Source organism: Micropterus salmoides, unplaced genomic scaffold (assembly GCF_014851395.1).
Source record: "Micropterus salmoides isolate LMB-PRFRI ecotype aquatic unplaced genomic scaffold, ASM1485139v1 Ms_hic_scaffold_10, whole genome shotgun sequence".
NCBI classification, from domain to species: domain Eukaryota; kingdom Metazoa; phylum Chordata; class Actinopteri; order Centrarchiformes; family Centrarchidae; genus Micropterus; species Micropterus salmoides.
This window is the reverse complement of record NW_024040041.1, coordinates 32,854,107-32,880,836: the sequence shown is the minus strand read 5'-3', so window position 1 is coordinate 32,880,836 and position 26,730 is coordinate 32,854,107. Positions and strand designations below refer to the sequence as shown.

Below are 26,730 nucleotides of genomic sequence, written 5' to 3'. Positions count from 1 at the left end.
AATATATCGCCAATTATATTTGGTTTAATTCATTTGAATCATGAACAAATTGGCACTTAAACTAAAATATTTTGTTGAGGAAGAGATTAACTAATCGTATTTGTTGAAAAAGGACGGTAATCTTAATAGTTTTGAATGTTCTACCTCGGATCTGTGAAGTGATTCACTGTTTGGCATCGAGTGTTTGTCACGTTCTGACCAAACAGAAAAGTTTAACCACATAATAAACCATCTGGTTTCTTCAATTTTCACTCAGGAGCAAAAATCAGCCTTTAAACTTGAGAGAAATAACGATTTGACTGTTATCGTGATAATTATGGATATCGAACACCACGTATCGCCCAGCCCTATTTGAAACACAAAAACAGGTTGACAAATAATATTTGATGTTTCTGGTGAAGAGGAGCGACCGAGCCGCGCTGATCCAGCGAACACGTGGGGCCACTACTTACCCAAGTGCCCCGGTTTCCACCATCGGCATTTGTGTTCGCTCTCACCTCTTTCAGCTGATCCTTGCGCTGCCGGTACTGGCGCTTCTGCGATTCCAGTAAACTGGTCAGTTCTTTCTTCTGCTGGCCCAGGATGTGCTGCTGGAACTTCTTCTCCTCCGTCAGAGCTGCTTTCGTCTGCAGGAGGACGCAAAGAAAACATTAGTGCTGATCCAGAAGCACAGAAACAGCTTGAGAATCAGATGAATATGAACCATGTTTACACCGATTATTAAAAAGGTAAACATGGTGCGGACATACCGAGTCTACCGATACATAAACCTCTAAAGTCTTCGTCCGTCCCCCCTCACCTCTTTCTCCAGGATGGCCTGGTGCTTCTTCACCAGCTTGTCGGCTTCGGTGGAGAAGCTGTTCCTCTGGTTTTCCAGCTCTTTGTCTAGTTTCAGCTGGTGCTCGTCCATCTCCGCCTTCAGCTTGTTCTCCAGCCCCATCAGCTGCTTCTGGTGCTGCCGCCTCATACGCTTGTACCCGGACATCTGCTCTCGCAGCGCCGAGCCCTGCTCGTGTTCCTGGATCTGACGGGTCACCTGGAGGAGGGGGGGGGGGAGAAACGGGTGAACGCCGGTGTTTGAGAGCGAGAGCGCGTTTCAGCCGGCCGTGTGAAAGTTACTACACCTGCTGTCATCACAGAGGAAGAGGCCTCGCTGAGAAGACTTACCAACGAGGCAGTTCGGATGGTGGCGAAGTGGTCACGGTTGCGGTAGTAGGCTCGACGGCGTCCAGCTGAGGGGGCCTGGGGTTGGTCCATCTCTGGCTGGTAAGGGTCATCATAGATGTTATCCTGACCCTGAGGGGGAGGGGAGAAGGGTCAGACACTTTTAATCACACACAGAGGAATAAAACCATGAGGCGTTTTTGGACCCAACTGTTTGGGGGGTCGCCCTGAGAACTACAGAACTCCAAGGGCTTTTTATCCGTTTCCAGTCGCACAACCAATAGCAACGCCGAAGCAACGTAGCGACCGGCAGCGGCTGGAATAGCAACATCACTTCCACACGACAATAACAAGCCGAGGGTCGCCGTGGTCCGACTTTCCCTAGTAACTAGTAGTGTAAGGGATTTCTATTTCCAAAACAGTAATAATATTACAGTTAATAAGTAACGCTGCGTTACCAGAACAACATCTTATGATGACGCGTTTGTGTGACAGCAGGTTAGGGGCAGTTCAAGTCGGCTGAACAAAGCTAAAGCAGAGAGGCGTTCTTTCGACATGCTGGAACAGAAACGATGCTGTACTAGGGCTGAAAATCACTTTTTGAGCTTCGAAGCATCGATAGTAATTACCAGCGAGTAGTCGAAGCTTAACTACTGAAATTTGACTGTTTTGATCTGTAATGAAGTTAAGCAATTGTAAAATTAATAAAAAACTTAATCATAAACCCATTGTAGAGCTTTTAACGGTGATGAAACAGCAATGAAAAATCTAACCCAGAAACCCTAAAGCAAAGAATAGAAAATAGAATAAGTAATTTCCCAAACATTTTATTGTTGTTTTTTTAAACTTTTAATGGACACATGTAACATGTTTTATACTTTCTGTGAATATAATCCAGTTAATCTTATTTCCATCCTGTACAGACGCCTTATTTTGAAAACCGGACGTTGTCACATGTGTTTCCTCCTCGTCGCGCTAAATTCATCCAGTAATCCAGTAATAATGTTGTATGTGGTTCTCGTCCGGCGTAACATGAAGACTTCACAGCCTCTCTTCATACTAAAGAGACAAACTGACAGGATAAAGTCACTAACCTGCCCGTCAGCTCGCTCTGGGGCGCTTCACTTACCGTAAAGGCTTTAATACGTGTGCACTCCAAATGTAGGCGCGGCAGCTCAATCGCCTTCTCACAGACGAGAGACAGAACCAGACCGCTAACGTTACCGTAGTTACCTCAAAAGAAAAGTGGTTATCTCGAGTCGGACGCCAAAATGTGCGAGCGTGCGAGCTCACAGCAGCGCCCGCAAAACACAACGTTAGAGGTCTATTAATGTTATGAGATGTGTAAAAATGTTTTTGGTTCATTTTGAAACTATGGCGGAGCAAATTAGACTACGGCGGGCCGCCGGGGTCTCGTTAATTAATGGGACAAGTACAATACTTTTTGAAGGAGTAATAAAAATGTGAAAATGTGAAAGCGCGAGCAGAAGGAAAGTTGAGTGTAACATCATCAAGGAGGAGAGAAGAACGCAGCACTGCAGACAGAGGAGACAGGAAGTTGAACGTTGTCTTATTCCTGTTTTATGTGAACTAAATATTTCAGGGGAAATACCGATCCACTGGTTAGAAGCCGGGTATTAAACGGGCCCCGGGGCTAAATTATTAAAGGGTGTAGTGTTGATAAGATACCTTGGCTACTAGTGAATTGTTATAAACAAGCTATAACAAAACCTGTCTATGTTTAAACACGGGTGTCGACAACCCGTGAAAATTCACTGATAGCAAATGTCAACCAAACTTAAGGTCCGGAGCTGGACGCGCTCCGTCCTGGGAGGCGGGGGGGGGTCTTTACCGTGGGTCGGTGGATGATGGAGCTGTTGGAGGTGACGGTGTGCTCGCCCTCCTGCATCATGGCCATCTCGCTGCTGCTGTCGTCAGAGGCGTCGGCCAGACTGTTGACGGAGCTGCTCTGAGAGCTGGCCGAGATGGACATGCTGGGCACCGACTGGGAGCTCTCCATGCTGTTCACTGTGCCGGTCCGCAACAGGTACTGCTCCGCCTCCTGACACAAACGCACACAGGCTGGGTTCAGTACGATAGATGGATCTTCATTAGGCTACGGTACGTTTTCATTTAGTCTTTTCACACATCAGTACGCCGCAGACTAAACCAGGCCGAGCAACACATTCACTTTATCTTCCCCTCTCCGCCTTCCTCACCTCCTCCTCGTCCCCTCCCTCGGACACGGGGCCGTTCTGCTGGGTCTCCTGGAAGAGGATCTTCTTCATCTTGCGGTACTGGAGGTTGTCCAGCTCCCGCACCGCATCCTTGGTTCGCGCAATCAGGTCCATGATCACCGTCAGCGGACGTTCGCGGCACAAGAACCGATGCTACAGGGGAGGAAGGATGGAAACGACAGATGAGGCCCTGCAGACGAGGTTTGTGTCAGGTGAGATGGTGCAGGGTGAATAAAACAAACAAAACGTTCTCACGTTCAGCAGCACGTCCGAGGTAGGCCGGTCCTGGGGAATCTTCTGTAGGCAAGAGTCAACAAAGTTGCGGAAGGAATCAGACCTGCAGAGAAATACGGGATGAAGTTATTTTATGTGATGAAATTAAAGTCCTTTGGGTCGTCTAATGCCTCGTGCACGCTGGAGGATTTTAAAATCTTAAAATGATTAACATATTTTTTTACATTATAATCTGAAGAGCGCACACACCAGACGGCTCAGTCCTGACGCAGCACCACGCGCTTGGGGTTCGCACTAAACGGTTTCAGAGGACTTCACGTGATCAAACGTGACTTCAGACCCAAACAAACATGGAGGCAGACTGGTGTCATCAGCTGGTTGCACTTGTGTGTGCAAGACAGTTTAATTACTGGTCACTCCGCAGGTTTGAATGGAGAGCAGTGAAGCCTGTATTTGTCCTATGTACCATTTCCTACTGGCCCCAAGGTGTACTACGCATGATTGATCAGATTTAACAACATTTAATGACGTAGAGCGACGACAGAAACATCGTAATTGACCCTTTGCTGAGCCACACCCCCCTTTCAAACTGTCAGACTTTAAAAAAAGCTAGAAAACAACACCTTTCACATTAGAGTCAATGGAGTGCAGCCATCAAAGTGTCCTATACTGCGCTGTGATTGGCTACCTGCGTATTCGGGGTGTGGCTTAGCGAAGGGTCAATTCTGGTAGCTGCATGGCTGCACCAACAGAAAGTCTTTTGGCTCAGGTTGCTTGTCTGACTCGGATCGTGACTCTGTTTAATCACCTGCCAAACGCCGACGCAGCCTCACTGATGGCCGTACAGGCTTTTTGGCCCCCCCGAGAGCTTCTTATCTAATCCATGCAGGCTTTTCGTCGGCTTCACTGTTCAAACTCTCGCTTATCCCCTGAGAGGTAATCCCCCCCGCTTACGATTAATTAACCGTGACGTTTTAAAGCGCAGTTAATAGTGAAATCCGGTAATCGCTGCATCCCTAGTTCCCAGACCAGCCTCGTCGGGAACAGCCCTGGGATGGTCGGGACCCAAAATGATCCTCTACTGAGGCGCCAGCATAAGGAGAAGAAACAAACAGCACTTATATTTTCCATTAAGATACATTTTGACGTTACTACAATATAAAAACACTGTTTTCTCTGGGTCACGATTTAAATGTCTGATTATCACATTTCACAGACGCCCAGGTGAGTTTACTGATGGAGTCTCTGAGCCTGTAGGAGTCCCCGAACAGAAACGTGATCGACTGATTTCATCAATCGACACAGAAAGCAGGATGATTAAATCAATCTCTGACTCTCAAGACATTCGATAAACTTTAAATGGTCTGTATTAAGAGATAAAAAGGAGATGTTCTCACCAGTGATTGGACTGAAGGATGGGGCTTTCATTCTGAGCGATGTGATATAAGGCACTCATAGCATTCATATTGAACAGTGGGGGCTTCCTCTCCGCTGCAGAAAGAGCACAGAGTCGAGACTTTCATTTAATTCACGTCTGTATTCAAACACGCACACACTCAGAGGAGTCAGACTGCAGGTCATACCCAGCTCGATGCTGGTGATGCCCAGCGACCAGACGTCCACCTTGCCGTCATACTGGCCCTCATCCATGGCCAGGATCACCTCGGGAGCCATCCTGACAAAGAACACACAGCAGACGTCAACGATACAGACGACTGAAGAGTCTCAGCTACTGTAGCGTCAGCCGGCTGCATCACTATAGGTTTTTACCGTTACATCCTTTCTCGCAGGCTGAATCAACAGTTTGACATAATACTGGTGGTACACAGGGTGGTAACATGGGCGCCGTTAGTTGGTGAAGTAATGTGGAAAGCAGGCAATGAAATTTCATTTATTCATAATTCATTTCATTGAAAAACTTACATATAGCCCCTTTAAGAAAGTAGGAATTAGGGCGCAATAAGAGGACTTCTGACTGGTTGAAATTACGGGGAATGATTTCAACATTTGTCCCCGCTTAGTGATTATATGCATTTGTAGGACAGAAGAAGTCGCGAGGTTTGGACTAAGCGCTCACCAGTAGGGAGTCCCCACGAAGGAGTTGGCCGGAGCCACGATCGAAGCAGAACCAAAGTCCCCCAGTTTGACCTGACCGGGCTCCGTCAGCAGGATGTTTCCCGCCTTCACGTCCCTACAGAAGACAAGCAGACGTTGAGCGGCACACACGAAGATGCTGCCTGTGGCATTTTAAAACATGAATACACTGATGTCAAATTAACATATAATGAAGTCAGCGACATCAGAGCGCATCATAGAGGCTGGTAGCTTGTAGTGGTCGAAACTAAGCTTTCAAAGTAACCTGGGAATAATTTATAATAGAAACCTGGCAAACAACAAAGTGCGGGCAGGTGACGGCGCCATCACGATACAGAATCATTGAGAGACAAATAAGTTACACCTTAATCCTCTGAGGACAAGACAGAACTCATCTCCAGCTGAGCAAGTTATAAACAAGCCATATTTAGACTCTCGGGATGCAACGACCAGTTTTTAACAAACGTGTAGCAGATTCTGGGGCGGCTTGTCTCAACTTGTATCGAGCTCAGCGTGTAGACTCAGTGTCCCAGTCTGCTCTACTGTGTTTACTAACCAGATAAACAGATTTTTATTTTGTCTTTGTATCTTTATGTTGATTGATTTCTGCAAAAATAATTAATTATAATAATATTGTACCTAATACACAAATGTGTCGCCAACACAGCGAAAAAGAATTTTACCTGTGAATCATATTGTGAGAGTGCAGATACGCTAATCCCTGCAGTGCACCATGGGTAATAGCAGCTATTTCAATTTCCTGGAGTGGCTTTTTGTGAACTGCAAGAAACAAAGCACACGAAGAGTCACACACACACAAATAATCAGGTCTTAATAATGAAAACGTTGAAGCAGGGGAAGTGCAGGAGTTCAGCGCTGAACTGACCTTCAAGGAGGTCTGAGGCCGAGCCGAGGCAGTACTCCATCACCAGCTGAGGAGACAGACACATTTATATTATAGCAGTAAATAATATATTTTATACTGTATAACAAACATAATGTCATGTGGAGGCTGCATTAAAATGTTATATTTACTTCAGTTAACGTCATCTTAAATCAAGGTAACGGTGCATTTCATCTGTCGCCTGTCAGGAGCTTTAGAGCTCATGATCTTCTGCCAGAAGCTGTCATAAATTGACTGTTTATCTAGTTTTAAGACAAATATTTACAATACATTTGTTTTGACTATATATTTTAAGGACATCTGGATCTGAAGTTATCAGAGAAACAAGCTCGGCAAAAGTTAGCGACAGCTCGGCACAGAGCGCCCGGTGTCCACCGAACAGCATCGGAGAAACACCGACTTTTAGCATGAAACCGCTTTGTTCAGTGTTTCTACTGGTTTTAATCACTGGCTCTGTTTGTTTTAGAGAGGACGAGACCTCTGCGTATAATTCAGCTCCTGGTAAAAACCTCCTGAATAATAAACTGACTGCAATGAACAGTTACTCCCATGATCCCACAGTACTTCACGACGTCAAACTACATCTTTTGTTATTGTTTTTATATGAGAGACGCTCAGCGGCAACAATGACATTGCATTTAAGATTTATCATTTTAGTTATTAGTATACTTAAAGTACCAAAGGTAAAAGTACTCATAATGCAGAATGGCCCATTTCAGAATAATATATATTATTGGATTATAATTATTGATCAATCACCTTAAAGTTGCAGCTGGTGAAAGGTGGAAGTACTTTTAATTACTTTAAACTGCTGGAAAGCCCGGGTCTTATCTTAACAACAACAATACATCATCATTTATTTGCTGATTATATTTTATAACACTAATCGGAATCCATAAAGTCACTAAAGCAGTCATGGAAAATTTAAAAAGGATCACAAAGCAGAAAAGCACAAGTTAATCAACATGTTACTTAAGTACAGTTACTTTCCACCACTGCGTTCAAATAAATCACTACATAAAAGAAAACCAGATACGTACCCATGCTGTGTGCTCTTTCAGGTAACATCCCAGATACTCGATAGTGTTGGGGTGGCGAAGTTTCTGCAGGAACTTCACCTCTTTAATGATGTCCTGCCATTTCTGCACAAGAACACAAAACGACTCACAGCCATGAGTACTTTACAACAGACCGTCTTTACAAGAGAAATCTTTTAATTCATTACCACACATCTTATTTTTCAGTGTCTTTACATCAAAGACAAAGCGTTTTTTAAATGAACTGAAAGCGCTCATTAGTAGATAATGACCATTTAATTGCCTAAATGATTATTTTTACAGAGAGAGCGAGCAAAGACAAAGCGTGCGGAGGGACGAAAGGAAATCAGTTGTTTCTTTCTAGTTTGTTACCTCGTTTGTCTGCTTGCCGCTGTAGGACATTTTCTTAATGGCCACCACCTCATTGTTGCGCACGTCTCGGGCCTGTCGGGAGACAAAGTCACAATCGTCAGCACCTTAAGTTACACAGAGAACAGGTCACACGGGGAATCAGGGACTTGGACTTCTGGATAAGAATGCATAGATCCATCGGCTGGGGATCGGATTTGGTCGGTTTTCAGCGTAATCGGGGCCGATCAGCGTCAAATATCTGCTTTTCTGCTGGTCACATTTAACGTTACAGACGGTTAACTGGCTATTGTCACAGTCACACACCTTTAAACAGTCAATGCTTATGCTGGTGGTAATGGGGACCCTAATAAAGAAATCATTTTCCCAATAAAGAAAAGTTATGCATGTTTGTCTGTAAGAATGATAATTCACAGCATAAAGAAAAACAAATCTGATTTGGGCAGGGCAAAATGTAAAATCGGTGCACCTCTAGTTCTGGAGTCTGCTTTGTGCGGGTTTTGGTTATAGATATATTTATTTAGAATAAGGGGATGTCTATCTCTGCATGCAATGATCTCGTTTCATGCAAGCTGCTCTGCTGTCACAGGGAAAAATGCAGATTAGAAAACGTGTACACATGTTCAAGAAATTCTCCAGGAGAAATCAGGTTTCTCTAATCCTCCGCCCAGATTACAGAGGCAAGATTCTCACATTAGGTTTTCAGAGATCAGCTTACTGGAGAAAGCTGACTGTAACCCGGTTACTTAGACACATGTAGATGCACGCTTCCTTTACTTTGGGACTTTCATTTCTTTTTGAATGACGTGTTAGGACTCGACCAGGGCAACCTGCTGCGCTGGTCTCTCTGAACCCTTCTCCATCCATTAGTCACAGCGTTTTAAAGTGTAGTTAGTCATTGAATGTATCCCGATTTAGCAGCAGATAAAAATAATTTGGTGTTATTACTGCAGTGGATAAACCACTTTAACCATCCTTTCCTGAGTAAAGAGCGCATGATAAGACCACTCGGTGGTGCTAGAAGATCGATCTGATATTTTCAGTGCACAAGAGAACATCATTAGTACACAATGATCCATTCCCCAACCAAACTGCATTATTTATTTTTGGATGAAATACTCATATGTTCCTCAAATCTATTCCAACTGCTTAATCCTCCACACACAAAAAAAAGGGGCTTAATCCTAAAAATCCCAAGTAAGGACGCTGCTATCAGACACCAGATGAAGAAGTCCTGCTGCACTGTGATGACACTGACAACATCAAGTCCTCCTCCAGACTGTAAACAACTAAATGATGCATCGTTTCTGTTTCTACTGAGAATAACTCCTGAAAGCAGCATTAAAATAAGGAATAACCGGGTAGAGCAGAGTTGTACAAGCTTTAAAAACATTATGTAAAGGCTTTTAGACCCTGACTCATGTAGTCAGCGGTCAGTTAAAGTCAGTTGTCCCCTTTGAAACACACAGAGTACATACAGTCTGAGCTCTGAGGATATACTGAATAAAGCAGACACTCTGGTAAAATTGATGCAAATTAATGCACATCGCCTATTTTTGCAGCTCATCTCTAATGGCCTTTAAGGATCCTCTGAAGCTCAGACATTCAGTGTGGGAACGCTGTGGAGGTGTGAGTCTACCGCACAGCCTGAAGGTAACAGGTAAGATGAGATGCACAGCTTAGTACACGCTCGTGTTATGTTCCCACTGTTTGTCTAATTAGGTGCGGAGATTTTTCAGATTCACAGCTTCCTTATTAATGAGAAAATGCAGATGAGACCGAATTTCTGTCTCTTAGAAACCCACACAAAGTAACACTGTTTACTGGCTCGGGCCTCCTGGGCTCACTGAGCATTTCCAAGGGAAGCGCTTGAAAAATCAGATAACGATCTAAACTATTGCTCATTTCTTCAAGATAATCTCAGCACTGGGCGGCAGGAACAACACAGCGTTGCTTTATATGTAGAAGATCATCGTGTTCTGACCGTCTTTAACCAGTTTAGAGCGTGCGGTTTGCTCCGGTTCCAGACCTCTGGATCAACGGTCGGAGAAACAGTTAGAGCTTTGTAGGCAGATCAACCTCATCTTCTTGCAAAGCTTTCTAACTACATCCACGATAAAATAGCGACAGAAAAATGGCCACAAAAAACAACCACACTGATGCAGTTGAGGCGACTCCACCAAAGGAACTATAACCCGGAACTAGCAACTCGCTGCGTTTCCACCAGAGGGACCAGCGTCTAAATGTAGACCTGGGGTCTTCTGGGGGGGCTCGCCTTGCAGTGAACTTCTGAATGGGCGAGGAGAATAAAACCAATAAATCTAGCAGCCAATCCAGCGGCTGTAACGTGGTGGATCAATATTTTGGAGCATGACATTTAAAAAGTCTTAGAGGAGCCGAACGTTTTTCATTTTACCCGCTTTAAAGTTAGCGGGGGGCTAAACTGACATTTACTGACAATATAACGTGGTGTAATTGTAGCTTACGCCGCAAGTTTCGGCATTAATCAGGCTTTAAAGGGGCGATCAAGTTGAAATTTCTGACTGGAGATTCAGACTTCAGATGGAAGCAGCGTTTGTCCCACGTCCAGCTCGTCACAAACTCTGCTGGTGCCTTCATTGTAAAACACTATTTTCTAGCAAGCATTGCACATTACTCTGACGTGGTGATGATGTGTCGTAATCAGCACATCGCGCCGCGACAGACGCTGCCAAAAAAAGTTCCAGAGGGGAAGAAAAGAGCCGTCTGATTGGCTGGACCACAGTGTTTTTCCTCTGGTAACGTCTTTGCCACACAGCAAAAATAAGCACTAATGACAACTTTTGTTTTGTGAACGCTAGAGCTGCACAATATTGGAAATAACTGACATTGCAATATTTCTCTTTTTTGCAATATATACTGAGATATAAAAAAAACCTAACAGGAATTTTCAATTCCTCTATTTGATATGAATTAAGCTTCCCAGATTTATTGAGGTGATTTTGTAGGGAAAATGCATAGGAAATAAATTTAAAAGTGAAATGAAAAGGCAGGAAAATGTCTTTTTAGTGTGCAAACCATCCTTTCTTGAGCTTTAATGCAGTAAACATATTTTAAACAGTTAATTTGACTTGCTTCACATTGCACCGTCCTGCGACGTGACAACTGCGCACAGACACATTGCGATGACGATACTAAAACGATATATTGTGCAGCTCTGTGGCCTCTACAACTGAACGCCTTCTGTATAGTGACTACAGAGCCACATGCAAGAAAATAAATGTTTTTAACTTTCTTCCCAAGTTATTGAGTATAAAAACGTTAAACAGACACGTGTAGAAGTGATATAACTATGAGTCTTTATCGATACTTTATTATTTGGTGACGGTTTTTAAATTAATTATAGGATTAGAATTTAATATTTTAAATATTAATAAGGCTAATTTGCGCTGTGCGTGTGCGCGACAGAGAGCCGCAGAGGCTGCAGCCCGATGATAAACATTCATTATTAGAACTCTAAAAATACGCTGTTGAAGCCACGTGAGCCGGACTGGACCACCTCCTGCTGCACTTGATTTCCCTTCTGACACGTCACAGGAACTTTTCTAGAATAACCCCGACCCTCACGTGAACACAACGTCAGGCCGATCATCAGGCGCTCACAGATGATCCCAAACAGAAGAGGCTGTGCTGAAAGAGACACCGCGTCCTACTCACAAAGTAAACGGCGCCGAAGCTGCCGTGGCCGATCTCACGGAGGTCAGCGAACAGCTTCTCCGGATCATCTTTGCAGAAGAGATCCGCCACATCCGGGTCCTTCAGATTGCCCGCCCGTGCATTCGAGGGCATGGCCAGGGCCTGGAAGACAGGTGAGATACACAGGTTAGTACCGCAGGTGAGCGAGGTGCGGGAAAACTCAGGGTTAAAGTCAAAACGACGTCATCCAGGCTGCAGAAGGTTCACTGGAAACGTGTTTTTGTGATCTTGTCTCACATGAATCATCGTTTAGTCACAACTAGATAGTTTCTATGTTCTTCTGGAGAATTTAAGACCTATTTCACATCAAACAGAAGTACAAAAGGACATGAAGGAAAACTCCCAGAATGACTTGCAAAGTAAATAATATTTTCATATTCAATAATCCAAAATCGTGAAATGAATGACATCTTGAGCTGGAAAGACTCTTCAAGATTCATGTTTCATTTAATCCATATAACTATATACAGCACACTGGTTCGCACGGATGTTTATTACTGTTGCACAACGCGCTCACGCTGTAGACAAGCGACCGACGTGATTTAATGGCACGGATGGTAAAAATGGAGAAAGAGTGAAAGTAGCGAGGGATGAAGGAGAGACAAAGAAAGTGAAAAACGTAAGCTAACAGAAAACAGCAGCTCTGTACAGCGTGTCTGCTGTAAAACAGAACCACGGCTTCTGCATCAAGACGGCGAGTAGGACGCTTTAAAACATCAGAAACCAGGTTAACGAAGGTTAAAAGCTGCTGCAAAAAGGTGCGTCTTAAGCAGCGATTTAAGGGTTTGTAGGGTGCAGCTTTAATCTGCATGTGGAGGCTGTTCCATAGGATGGGGGCGCCCACTGCAAAAGCTCCATCGCCCTTATTTTTAGTTCTGTGATCCTACTTCGTTGGACGGGCTCATTTGCATATAGTTGAGTACCTGTCTTGTTTATGCAAATTCAGATATGGCGAACGGTCAATTCATAGATCCTGTGCGTCGGGCTGGGCAATAAATCTATAATGATACTTATTGCAATATAATATTTCTCAATAACAACATAAACGTTCAATATATCGTTAATAAATGTTTGATTTAATTCATTTGAATTACAAGCAAATTAGCACTTTTCTATTAAGATATTTATTTTGTTGAGGGAAAGACTTTTTTACTAAATTTTACTCAAGCATATTTTGTGAAAAAAAGATTTTATCTAATTGTTTTGGATCTTCTTCCTCAGATTTGTTAAATGATCCACTGTTTGGCATCAAGTGTTTGTTCTGACAGTAAAGAAAAGTTTATAAACCATAATTAACCATCTGGTTTCTTCAAAAAGCAAAAAAAAAAAATCTGCCTTAAAACTTTTTATCGTGAGAAATATCGTTATCGAATGAAAAATTTTATTTTGTGATGAATTTTTTGGCCATTTCGCACAGCCCTACTAGTGCGTCTGCGTCTTTGCACAGCTGAAGTACCAGGGACGCCGAGCAAAAGTATTTATCTGATTATTCGATTAAAGAATCGGTTCCACACCTGAAGGTTTTAGCGAGGTCAGTCAGGGACCGTGGAGTTTGTTTTTCTCCATGCGACTTGCTCGTACACCAAATTAGACAACAGACAATTTCACTTTAAGTAGGATTTTTTTAAATGATGCGTAGAGACGCCACGTTAGCCCACACATAACACAACACCACGACAACTTTTAGACTTTTTTATTTATTTATTTATTTTTTTAAAAGGGACCCACCAAAATCCTGATTAGATTTTTTTTGATCGTTTAAGCTAAAACACAAAACAACATGGCTCCAGATTCTGCAGCAATGTGAGGACTGGCTGACTGGACCGGTCAGTAGAGCTGCAACAATTAGTCGATTAGTTGTCGACTATTAAATTAATCACCAATTATTTTCATAATCGATTCATCAGTTTGAGTCATTTATTAAGAAGTAACAGTAAAATTCTGTGACTCCAGCTTCTTTAATGTGAACATTTTCTGGTTTCCTTCCTCCTCTGTGACAGTTAACTGAATATCTTTGGGTTGTGGACAAAACGAGACATTTGTTTTCTGACATTTTCTGGACAAAACAACTCTGAAAATATTCGTTAGTTGCAGCTGCAGTGCTCAGACGAAAAGAATAGTATGAAGAAATCACATCTACGATATCGGCCTGTTATTTCTGTTTCTAGATTTAAACAACATGGATCGTGGACTGCGTGACCATATTGTTTTTAGAAGGATGTGGAGCATCTGTTTTCAGTTGGGCAGAAAAACTAATTAATGTGTTAAACATGCTGGAAAATGCATTCTCGTCAAAGTGACCCATTTGCAAAATTCCCCCATGAGACTTTATCAGATTCGCTGATATTCACAACCTAAGGTGCATGTCTCGAACACTCGGTAGTGTTTCAGGAATGTCACGAGTGGCTGGCTTTTGGCGTGAACGTTTGGAGAGATATCACGGTCTCTGCATCTGTGTGCTGACAGAAAAGCAGCCCAACGCTGATCTATCTGGGACAGTAATCAGCTGACAAGTTGTGACATGAAGACGTTCAACAGTCAGAAAGAGACTAGAGCCGGGCTGTACGACTGGGGAAACTGGAGAGAGCGAGTAACAAAACAGAAAGGGAAAGGATGAACAGCAGAGAGAGAGTGTCCTGATGTGGGGGGAGACAAAATGGCAGCTGGGTTTCACAAAGTGCACTTCACAACATGAATGGACTTCAATCAGTAAATGTTCAGTTAAGGCTGGAAACTCATGATGAAAAACACACCAACACCTTACAAAATAAGGACTCGTGGCAACAATCAGCGTTTTCTAGTTATGCTAATTATAATAAACAGATCTGTCGAAACAGACTACTAATCCATTAGTTGTTTGGTCTATAAACTGGTGAAAACTGTTGACTCAAATGTCTCGTTTTGTCCACAACCCAAAGATATTCAGTTTACTGTCACAGAGAAGGAAAGAAACCAGAAAATATTCACATTAAAGAAGCTGGAATCAGATTATTTGTACTTTCATTGCTAAGAAAAAAAAGACACAGATTATCAAAATAGCTGCAGATTAATTTAATAGTTGATAACTAATCAATTCTAGAGCTTTACATGTTTGTACTGCATAAAGCAAAGTTTACAAAACACAAGCACAAAAATGACTGTTTCAGCTCTAAATGCAAATTCTAGAAAGATGAAATACCGACTTAACGGTAGGGCTGAACGATTAATTGCATTTGCGATATTATCGCGGTATGATACAAATGAGATTTTCTAATCGTAAAGGCTGCGATTATGCTCTGGTCACGACGCGCGAGAGTAAAGCAGTCTGCAGACGAAGCATCAACTTTGCACGTTACGCCGTACCTGGACTTGTTGTAAGCTTGACTGAAGTTGACACGAGGGGAGGGAGGGGGCGACTCCGGTGTTGTCCGAGAATTACTAAGCTTGTGAGAGATGGATTCCTGGGAGATTTGACCTGAGATAAGGAGCTTAAATTGGTGGTTGAACTGTGGGTTTTGTATTGAGCGCTTACTCTGTGATACAGCTCACACTGGTAAACTTTTTCTTGTGGCCTGTAGGTAGGCCGACCTGATGATGTTACATTATTTAATGCCATGACTTGACGCTGAAATTATCTTTCTCATATTATAATAATTTGATATTTCTTCTCCACCATTGCTCATAATAATAATAATTCATGCAATTAAAGCATCACCTAATTTCATCATAACACAGGCCTGGCCTACAAGAAAGAACAGTGCATGTTTAATATGTTTAAGGTTGTCATGAGACTGTAATAATACAAACTTACATTAAGATAGAGCAACCGCAGTCTCAAACAGAACAAAATCATTCATTTTTCAACAAAAAACACGAGTAAAATAAATAAAAATCCAATCCCATTCCCCTCAATAAATTAAAAGCTAATTTGTTCATGATTTCAAATTAAATCAAACATTTATTGAACATTTTTTATATTGTTAAAGGAAAATTATATTGTGATAATTATTATTGTTTTATTGCCGAGCCGTAAATGTTTTTTATTGTCATTTAATCAGATTATTTTATGTCCAAAAAAAAAAAAAAAGCCAGGAAATAGAGCAGAGGTTATAATACTCCACAGCCCAAGGAGACGTCTTCAGCGTCTACTAAAATGAATAATTAATAATAAGAGCTGTTGCAGATTAATTATCTGTTGATCAAATAATCAACTGCTTGTTTCAAGACTTGCTGAAATATAAAGAAAGGGTTTTCCTTAAATAAAAATAGCACACCGTGGGGCAAAGACATGAATCTTTACATAAATAGAATTACTCATACGACGCTCGTGTTGCCTCATGTGAAGATCAGAGAGCAGCAGAAAGCTGAACTGACGGCGCTGCAGTTCTTCACCATCCAACCCTAATCAAAAGATCCGTATAAATAAATCCACGAAGATGAGACGAGCCAAGCTTCAAATGAAATCAGCCCCCTGAATGTAATCTCAGCACGGGCTGTTGACAAATGCAACATCATTTTATAAGGGGGTTAATGTAGCTGCTCATCCTGAAGTCAGCTGGAGGCCCCGAGGAGAGCCGGCAACATCACCGGGCCTCTGTGATTCGGTGACTGCACGGCCCCGGGGTCCCTGTTTAATGCAGGGCTTGTTCCTTTTTAAAGCACTGCTGTGTAAAACCCCCACTAGTAAATCTGTGCTGGACGAGAGGACAGATTCCCACCCCCCCCAACCCCCCGACAGAACACTTCGTCAAAACGCAGTGAACCCATTTCTAATCACATATTATTATGTGGCACTCAGTGGCCTGACAGTGTTCAGTATAAAGGCAGGGAGGCAGATGCCTGCAGCTACAGCCAGCAGAAAAACCAACCAACCTGAACAATGTGAAAGACAGAAACGTACGCTTTTCCAAATTAGAAAGGGAAAAAAATGGGGCACCCTAATTGCCTAAAGCCTGAACCATGTAACTGTAATGTTACTGGTTCTAATCTGGCCAAGGGACATTCATCATATCATTCCCCCTTTCACCTGTTATCTTTTTAAAATCAACTTACATAACCACAATAAAAAGATCCTTTTCCAGGACATTTGCAGCAATGATCTCACTGGTCTGACAGACAGGGATCATTAACTAACCGGTTCCTCTCCGCTGAAGCCAGACGTCTGTGGCTTTAACATATCTATGAAATCATCTCTTACATGCGTAGAAATTATGTCTTAAAAGGTCCAGTATGTAATATTTAGGAGGATCTACTGACAGAATTGCCTTATAAAGATCCATAACTATGTTTTCAGTGGTGTATAAAAGCCTTACATAATGAACCGTTATGTTTTTATTACCTTTATATCTACATACACTGCAGGTCCTCTTCCATGGACGCCGCCATGTTTTCAAATCCCAGCAGTCTGTTGAACCTCAGCTTTCGAACATTACTGTGGTCCTGAGCTCACATGTACGTCCTCTGTCACAACGCCACACATTGTGTATTAATATGCAAGTGCCAAAAACTGGGACTACTTCAAAAGTGTGCAAATATCAAAAGTTAACTGATGGTCTCTAGAACGCGTCACAACAGGTAATTAAACCAAGACGTGGTATAAATCAGTTTATCACACCATGTTAGCCTCTTTACTAACAAAGCTCATCACAACCTGCTGTGAACCAAACACCAACGTAACATTATTCAGCCGTTTAAAACACATTAGCAGCCAGCAGAGACTAATATTTACCATGGGAGGATAAAGCAACTTACATAATTTCCAGGACATCACAAGATTTTCCAGGACATTTTACTACCCCCCCCCCCCCCCCGTATTTTCCATGTTTTTCCAAGGACTGGGAAATTTGTCAACAGTTTTCCAGGACTTGTGGTAACCCTGTTCAAACAGGGTCATGTTAACTGTATTAAGAGTCCATATAAATAACCAAACGTTGTATTCATGACTAATTTTTTGAAAACCAAACGTGTACTGATGTGTTTTTGAAAAAATAAAGTGCAGCGAGGTCTGTCCCTTCTCTTGTCTGCCATATAATGACTCCTCTGCTTTAAGCTGAAACCACCAAATCAGTCACCATTTTTTAAAATGAGAAGCTGTCTTGTGGTTTCTATTTTTGTCATTTTCCAGGGAACCGGGTTGTTCTCACAAGCTTTTAAGAGCAGAGCACAAGAGGGGGAAGCAAGTTTCCTCAACTTCCTATGGGAGGGGGGAAAAAAACAAACTCACAAAAGACAGTAAACCAGAAAACAGAAGGGAAAATGGAAACGGAGGCGCAGACGTTTCTATTTAAACACGAGTGACGTGAAATTTAGTGCGTCAGTGGTGCCCGACAAAGATCACATGGCGGAGCTAACACTAGCAAACACTTCTGCATAATAGAAGCTCCTTGTTGTGAATGTGTGTGTAACATTCAAAACTGGGAATGAAAGCATATTTAGCTCCAATAACAAACATTAACTTGGGTTGATTTCTCTCCTTTTAAAAAAAAAAGAAGAGGAAAGTGGTCTGATCACAGGCAATGACGCACCGGACGCGGTCTAAACTTTTAGAAAAGTTTGTTCAGTTACAGTGAAATATCACCAAACTGTAGCACAAATATAATAACACTGCAAATAGCAAATAAGGCTGGGCAAAAACATTTCAGTCCCTTTTCCTCAACAAAATAAATATAATAGAAAAATTAAGTGATGATTCGTCCGTGATTACAATAAATTAAATAAAACTTATTGAACATTTGTTATATTGCTATAATTATTGTTTTATTGCCCAGCCCTATTCTACCTCAGATTTGTGAAGTGATCCACTGTTTGGCATCAAGTGTTTGTTCCGACCCATAAAGAAAAGTTTAAAACCACAATTAACCATCTGGTTTCTTCGGCATTCACTCAGGAGCAAAAATCAGGCTTAAAACTTGAAAGAAATAACGATTTGACATTTATCCTGATAACATTTTTGGCCACGTCGCCCAGCCCCAACTAACAAGCTACTCCGGGCTGCAGGAGCTTACAAAGAGAAAGCTGAATAATTCCGTGATTCAATGCCAAGGAACACACCATCTTTATATTAAACTAAATGTCTCTAAAGTTATTTAAGAGCACAAGGAGGAGACACTCTAGATGTCAACATCAACCTCTGCCTCAGGACTATTAAGTCAGTTATGTCTGGACAGTTCAACAACATAAATGGTCTCTACTCCACCCTTATAAACATAATCATAAACAGAAATTCCACTGGAAGGAAAATGTTTTGGTCGGCCTGCAGCAGCATCATGTCCTTTAGCAGCTCAACTGAACAGACTCTAACGAGGCTAAATCAATTGTGTGTTGTGGTTAAAAGCTAAATAAATCCAATCCTCCTGGATCACGAAGTTACACAACTTACTGTTGCTCTGTTATCTGTTGGTTACTCATTTAATTAGCAGATGCTAATCAGTGTTGATAAGGGCAATGCTAACTCTTTATGTTACATGACAGCAGTGTTAGCTAATGTTAACCTTGATCTGTTTTCGCGTAGGTGATCGAAACGCACTTAAAAACACATCAGGATACTGATAATAGCTGTAAAACTTCCTGGAAGTCGTTTTTTGTGTTTGAAGTCTAACTGAATTCTGTATCTTAAACGGCTGATGTGGAAAAATAGCGTTAAATTCGGATGCTTGAATAAATGCTAATGAGATAAATCTGAATTAACCGAGTTAGCGGTTAGCTGTAGCACATGTACAATCTGTCTAATTGTACTAATAAAGGCCTCTGATAACAAATCAGAGACCACAGGGCGTCCCCCGGACCGAAGTTTTGAAAACCACTGGGACGGCTAAACTAGCCAAACTTAGCTTAGCAGCTAGCTAAATGTAGCATTGTACTTACCGCGGCTTATTGTGGTGCCGCTGTGGAACGAAAAACAACAGTTAGCAGCGAAGCTAGCGAGCCGCTATCCTCATAGCCCGGGTCTCCTCTCGGCTCGGCGGGTTAATCAGCACGACGTTTGTCCCATTTTCCACCGAAGTCCCTCCAGATTTCAGGGCGACAGTGAAATTTAGTACACTAATTTAGTTTAGCTGGCGCAGGAAGAACCGTTTCTCTCCTCTTTATGTTGCTACTAGCTTTAGCTAATTGGCTAGCTTAGTTTCGGCAGCTAACATTAGCTCCTCTGCGGGGTGTGGCTGATGTTTCTCCGCGGTGCCCCACTTCCAGGCATATTGTCCCGTTGGCTTTTCTTAGAAATATACTCTTAAAATTAGACTTAATGTCTGCGCCCCATCCCGAGGTTGGACTTGTTTCTTTGCACCGTTTTTGTTCTTGCTAAATACAAGATGGCTCAGGCTGGTGGGGCGGGACTGGAGCGGTGACCGGAAAACGGTCTGCTCTATTTCCGGTGAGGTTTCAGCTTCAAAAATAAAAGGGTATAAATAAATCGACCTAGTTAATATTAATAATCTAGTACAAAAGGCTCGAAGGCTTGATTTAAAGATTCTTTTTTTCATGCCATTTTCTACTTGTACACCTTATCTCAGAGGGAGATTTTCTACTTTTTACTTCCTTCACATGTAAATTATTTTTCTCTATTCTTTTATTATTCTTATATAACTTGCATTTGTTTATTCCATAATTATATATTTCTACATTTATTTATGTCAACTGTATGTTTGTCACCAAAGCAAATTCCTCGTATGTGTAAAATACTACTTGGCAATAAAGCTCCTTCTGATTCTGATTCTACCCTTCAATACAACATACAATGATCTCTGTATATTTTCTCTTGGAGGTTCCTACTCATCACTGTATAATAACTCACTGAAATGGCCTCCACCTAATATAATATGAAACTTTCGTTGGGTGCAACTCATTTTTAAATGTGTACATTTCAACTATCACTATTTCATTATCTTCAACAGTTTTTAGTACCATATTCCTCGATATACAGTATCTCACAAAAGTGAGTACACCCCTCACAGTGTTCCAGCCAGGAACACTAACGAACCAGCAGTATCGATGATCCTGGCAAACGACCCCACTGAGGTTAAACAGCTGAGTTTCCCTACCAGTCAGTAAGTCCTTTGGATGAGGAACGAAACGTCTTCCAGTATCTTCAACCAAGTCCAGTTGCCCTTGACTTTAACCTTCGTTGGATAACTATGACCTGGATGACTGAGAATCTTCACAGACACCCCTCACATGTCTGTAAATATCTGATTATATCTTTTCATGTGACGACACTGAAGAAATGACTCTTAGCTACAATATAAAGTAGTGAGTTTACAGCTTGTATAACAGTGTAAATTTGCTGTCCCCTCAAAATAACACATCACACAGCCGTTAATGCCTAAACCGCTGGCAACAAAAGTGAGTACTTTGAGGGGCGCCCCTCAAGTGGATATTTTGTTTGTTTTATTTTTTTAACACACACAAACACACCCTTACTGTTTTATTTATTTATTTTTAATATTTTTTTATTTTTTTAACACACAAACACACACACCCTTACTGTTTTATTTATTTATTTATTTTATTTTAATATTTATTTTATTTTTTTAACACACACAAACACACCCTTACTGTTTTATTTATTTATTTTAATATGTTTTTATTTTTTAACACACACAAACACACCCTTACTGTTTTATTTATTTATTTTTAATATGTTTTTATTTTTTAACACAAACACACACACCCTTCCTGGTTTATTTATTTTATTTTATTTTTAATATATTTTTATTTTTTCAACACACACGCACTTATTATTTTATTTTTTTAACACAAACACATATACGCTTTCATTACTTTACGCTTTAATTACTTGTTTAATGAAATGTATGGGGTTGATTGTTGTTATGTCGTATGTATGATGCTTTGGCAATATTGTTGTTAATTGTTGCCAATAAAGCTATTTTTGAATTGAATTTATAATCAACTAATTAATACACTTCAGAGATTCCAACTAAAATATAGGGACTTTTATGGTAAACAAGAAAGGACTGGTGCCACCGGAGGAAAAAGGACCTGATGGCCACCTTATGCATGCAAACTGAAACACATTTCGAATTTTACTCCTCTTACTTTGAAATGGAAAGTAGTGCAAACGTAGTTAAGTTGTTTTAACTTGAAACTGTGAGTTAGAATAATGCAGAAATGTACATGGTCAGACTAGTTAAGGAAAGTTTTTCTTACATTGATTAAGTAACAGAATTATTTGTTTTAACTCAAAGTCTAAAGTTGAACCAAGATATAAAAAGATCGATCAACTAAAAAACACAACGTTGAGACAACTAGAACACTGTAAATGTCAACTTTATGAACTCGAGATGAAACAAAGGCAATCTATAAGTTGAGTAAACGTACATTAGACTATCTTAAAATGTTTTGCAGATTAGATCAGCTCAAACTGCCGACCTGGATGATGTAACAGTTTAAACTGATTATAATCCTGAACTGAACCACAGACATCAGTTTCAGTTTAGTTCTTATCTGCTTTCACTTCTTGGCAGTTTCTCCTTGACTTCTGGTGGTTACTGACACAGGAAGTTCAGTGATCACACCTCAAGATCCACATTAAGGAGACACTCTCATGGTTTAGATGCAAACAGCAAGCTAGTTTTTATTTACAGAAAAATGAAACGATGGATGATGACAGCACACTTTCTTAAACAAATCCTAAACTTACACCACCGGTCAAAAGATTTATCACACCCCCATGTTTCTAGTTTGTATGTAAACACAAGAAGTTCTGTGAAAAACCTTAAATGGTACAAAAGTAAGCAGCAAACTGCCAAAGTTTAAAAAACGTTTTCGTCACGTTTTACAGATCTAAAATTAATAATTAATTTCACCTCATTAACACAAACTGTTCACTGTAGAAACGTGTTGCTGCATCAACTTTCAAGGTTTCATTTCCTTCCACTGCTGCAGAATAACCAGAGAAGGTAGAGACAAAGTTTAGGTGAGCAAAAAACAAGTTATTCTGCAGCAGTGGAAAGAAATGAAACACATTTCTACAGTAAACAGCTTGGAACAGCCTGTTAATACACCCTCAGAAGCTTTATTTGTACTATATTGTATATATTATATAATATTAATAAGGAAGACAGAGCAGCTGGTCATCAATTGATCCTACAGTGAATAATGAACAAAACTCCTTCATTTAATTGTTAATTTTAGATCTGAAAATGTCAGTTTTGGTGACATAAACATAGCTTTTAAATTTTGTACCATTTAAGGTTTTTCACTGGACTTGAACAACCTAGATTTACATACAAACGAGAAACACGGGGTGTTCTAAAACGTTTGACCGGTAGTGAAAAGGTATTTAAAAGCTGACAGGCTCTTACAGCTGTTAGATAATCTGCCAAAGTTTAAGTGTTATTGTGACATCTGGTGGTTTTTCTAAAAACTGCACTGCTTTGATTTAAAGGGTCACACATAAACATGATTTACCTCAAATTTCACAATGTGTGCAAATAAAGAATGTTTGAATTACGAGGTCATTTTTATATAAAACATCTGTTATCATTTAAGAATAACTAAAATATTTAGTGTTCTGAAGTACTCGGGTTTCTGTTTGCAATAATCTCCAGTTTCATTTTATGTTGAGTTCTGATGACTCCATTACTCAAATCATATTAATAAAAACTTGCAACATGAAAATCAAAAGATGCATAAAGGTTTTTTATCTTTATTTTATCTTTTTGTAACGTTCAGCAACAATATAAAAACATCTGAAAAGCCAGTTCTCAAAATGTCTGTTAAACTTACACATCGTAGATCGAAGGATGTAAAACTACAAAACATGAGGTATAAAGTTTATAATTGCACATTAAACAGTCCTGGTGATCTTAGAGTCCATGTGAAGGGCCACTTTAGTCCACCTCCTCAATGGTGGGCCCCTGGGAGCCGGCTCGTGCCTGCTCTCCACAGCTTCCAGCGGGCATTCCTCCCTGATACAACTTGCTGATGATGGGGTTACACACTTTCTCCAGCTCCTTCTGCTGGTGCTGGTACTCCTCTTTATCAGCCAGCTGGTTGTTCTCCAGCCAGCTGATGGTCTCGTCACACTTCTCAATCAGCTTCTTCCGGTCCTCCTCGCTAATTTTGCCCTTCACCTTCTCGTCCTGCACGGCGCTCTTCGTGTTGAAGGCGTAGGACTCCAGGGAGTTCTTGGCGGAGACTTTCTCCCTCTGAAGGTCGTCCTCAGCTTTGTATTTGTCGGCGTCCTGCACCATCCTCTCGATCTCTTCCTTGCTCAGCCGGCCCTTATCGTTGGTGATGGTGATCTTGTTCTCTTTGCCGGTGCTTTTGTCCACCGCAGACACGTTCAAAATGCCGTTGGCGTCCACGTCGAAGGTGACCTCGATCTGCGGGACCCCTCGCGGAGCGGGCGGGATTCCCGTCAGCTCAAACCTGCCCAGCAGGTTGTTGTCCTTGGTCATGGCTCTTTCCCCTTCGTAGACCTGGATCAGGACCCCGGGCTGGTTGTCGGAGTAGGTGCTGAAGATCTGGGTCTGTTTAGTGGGGATGGTGGTGTTGCGCTTAATCAGGGACGTCATGACTCCTCCGGCCGTCTCGATACCCAGGGACAGAGGCGCCACGTCCAGCAGCAGCAGGTCCTGGACGTTGCCCGAGGTATCACCCGTGAGGATGGCGGCCTGGACGGCGGCGCCGTAAGCCACCGCCTCGTCTGGGTTGATGCTCTTGTTCAGCTCCCTGCCGTTGAAGAAATCCTGCAGGAGCTTCTGGACTTTGGGGATTCGGGTGGAGCCTCCCACCAGGACGACGTCGTGGATCTGTCCCTTGTCCATTTTGGCGTCCTTCAGGGCTTTCTCCACGGGCTCCAACGTTCCCCTGAACAGGTCGGAGCACAGCTCCTCAAAGCGAGCCCTGGTGATGGAGGTGTAGAAGTCGACGCCCTCAAACAGAGAATCGATCTCGAGGCTGGCCTGGGAGCTGGAGGACAGGGTTCTCTTGGCCCTCTCGCAAGCTGTGCGCAGCCTCCTCAAGGCCCTCTTGTTCTGGCTGATGTCCTTCTTGTGTTTCCTCTTGAACTCCTCCACAAAGTGGTTGACCATGCGGTTGTCAAAGTCTTCTCCGCCCAGGTGAGTGTCTCCGGCCGTGGCTTTGACCTCGAAGATCCCGTCTTCGATGGTGAGGACGGACACGTCGAAGGTGCCTCCGCCCAGGTCGAAGATCAGGACGTTGCGCTCTCCCGACTTGCCTTTGTCCAGACCGTAGGCGATGGCGGCTGCCGTCGGCTCGTTGATGATCCTCAGGACGTTCAGTCCGGCGATGACGCCCGCGTCTTTAGTCGCCTGCCGCTGGGAGTCGTTGAAGTACGCCGGGACCGTGATGACCGCGTTGGACACCTTGTGGCCGAGGTAGGCCTCAGCGATCTCCTTCATCTTCACCAGGACCATGGAGGAGATCTCCTCGGGGTTGAAGGTTTTGTCCTCCCCTTTGTACTCCACCTGGATTTTGGGCTTCCCTCCGTCTCCGACCACCTTGAAGGACCAGTGCTTCATGTCAGCCTGCACCACTGGATCGTCCATCTTTCTCCCAATCAGTCTCTTGGCATCGAACACGGTGTTGCTGGGGTTCAGAGCCACCTGGTTCTTGGCCGCGTCCCCGATCAGCCTCTCGGAGTCGGTGAACGCCACATAGCTGGGGGTGGTCCTGTTGCCCTGGTCGTTGGCGATGATTTCTACTTTCCCGTGCTGGAAAACCCCCACACAGGAGTAGGTGGTGCCCAGGTCGATGCCGATCGCCACACCTTTAGCTGCAGACATCTTGGTGCTTTTGAATTTGTGTCCTAAAGAAGCAGAGACAAAAATTGGAAAGAAAATTTACAAAAGTTACAAAAACTATTTGTGCTTCTGCAAGGGCAAGTGTGGTCTAAAGAGTCATATCAATATGAAGCCTGGAGCAACTGGGTAGACTAATGAAATAAAATGATCAATGAATCAATAAAACCTTGCAGATCCCAAATGATATATTAATTTTCCTTGGTTTGTTATTTGTAGAAGTTTGGTCATGTGAATAAAAATATGTCTGTATTCCTGAAATTATAACTTATTATTTAAAATATGAAATGGTAATTGTTGCCCTTTTGTGTATTATTACGTTGGTAATTATTTTCTATAAAAAAAGTACTTTAGTTTGAGAGGGCTGTAAATTAAGGAGGCCACTAATGCAGCCTTAATTTGACAGTTTTACAGACAGAGTTTGGTGGGGTTTCATCTTCTGTTAAAGAAAACTGTAGCTAAAACACTAAAACGTGTAACATTACTCACATAATTCTTTATTGACCAATGTGTTAATTTATTACGTAACATTCGCTGTTAAAACCAATAGCATATATTCAGAAAAGAAAACCATACGTTACTGACAAATAATGCAGCCCAAATTTGACAGTTTTACAGACAGACTTTGGTGGAGTTTTCCCCTAAAATAAAACTGTATTTACATAATTCTTTATTCACAAATGTATTCATTTATCACGTAGCTGTTAAAAACAAAAGCTTAAAAACCATAGCGCTGTAGAAGACGCCAGGCTTAAATACACAGTTTTTATAAAGCAGTCTGGTTAAACGTTCGTTCTTTATGTGAAAACTCCCCGTAACGACGGTTATTTCTATAATTTGCGCATATTGATGAGGACATGTCAGTTAAAGGCAACCGTTATTAACTCATCACATAGCCGATATGTAAAATAAATTAAATTTAAACTCAAGCAGCGGACTTACCCTCGTTAACAGAGAATAATAGCAGGTTTCTGTCGCTCCGTCTGGCTCCTCTCTTTAGTTTCCCGGTAACTTCAACCGTCCCGTTATTTATACTTCTCCCGCTGCCTTCTGGCTGTTTCTCCAGCTTTCCAGTGACTTTGTCGTCCAATCAGAGAGCTCAGCGCTGGATGCTGTGCGTGATGACGTACCCTGGAGCCTCGCTGACTTTACGTGACGGATCCGCTGCCTTCAGGACGATAAAACAAAACAGG

The 26,730-nt window shown here is 42.0% G+C and overlaps 2 protein-coding genes across 3 annotated transcripts in view; both read right to left on the bottom strand.

Annotated features, from left to right (window-relative positions):
• The window catches only part of taok2a (TAO kinase 2a), a 31,768-nt gene extending 11,677 nt beyond the window's left edge, over window positions 1–20,091 (bottom strand). For both annotated transcript variants that reach the window (XM_038708267.1, XM_038708275.1), the window contains exons 1-15: window positions 19,617–20,091; window positions 11,736–11,876; window positions 8,043–8,114; window positions 7,674–7,775; window positions 6,616–6,661; window positions 6,413–6,509; window positions 5,713–5,826; window positions 5,219–5,310; window positions 5,033–5,126; window positions 3,657–3,738; window positions 3,384–3,554; window positions 3,017–3,226; window positions 1,168–1,296; window positions 800–1,036; window positions 498–626 (exon numbers count right to left, since the gene is read on the bottom strand). In XM_038708267.1, coding sequence (XP_038564195.1) covers window positions 498–626; window positions 800–1,036; window positions 1,168–1,296; window positions 3,017–3,226; window positions 3,384–3,554; window positions 3,657–3,738; window positions 5,033–5,126; window positions 5,219–5,310; window positions 5,713–5,826; window positions 6,413–6,509; window positions 6,616–6,661; window positions 7,674–7,775; window positions 8,043–8,114; window positions 11,736–11,867 — 1,707 coding nt within the window. In that variant the 5' untranslated portion in view covers window positions 11,868–11,876; window positions 19,617–20,091. The remainder of the gene's footprint in view (window positions 1–497; window positions 627–799; window positions 1,037–1,167; window positions 1,297–3,016; window positions 3,227–3,383; window positions 3,555–3,656; window positions 3,739–5,032; window positions 5,127–5,218; window positions 5,311–5,712; window positions 5,827–6,412; window positions 6,510–6,615; window positions 6,662–7,673; window positions 7,776–8,042; window positions 8,115–11,735; window positions 11,877–19,616) is intronic.
• A 3,307-nt stretch (window positions 20,092–23,398) lies between these two features.
• On the bottom strand, window positions 23,399–26,635 carry LOC119895269 (heat shock 70 kDa protein 1-like). The gene is made up of 2 exons (XM_038708256.1): window positions 26,480–26,635; window positions 23,399–25,545 (listed from the first exon to the last, which is right to left on the bottom strand). Exon 2 carries the CDS (start codon window positions 25,520–25,522, stop codon window positions 23,603–23,605), a length of 1,920 nt encoding a protein of 639 aa, XP_038564184.1. The 5' UTR covers window positions 25,523–25,545; window positions 26,480–26,635; the 3' UTR covers window positions 23,399–23,602.
• Window positions 26,636–26,730: the final 95 nt, after the last annotated feature.

Excerpts from the sequence above, each read along its gene's own strand:
- LOC119895269 (XM_038708256.1), bottom strand. The coding sequence starts at position 25,522 with ATGTCTGCAGCTAAAGGTGTGGCGATCGGCATCGACCTGGGCACCACC.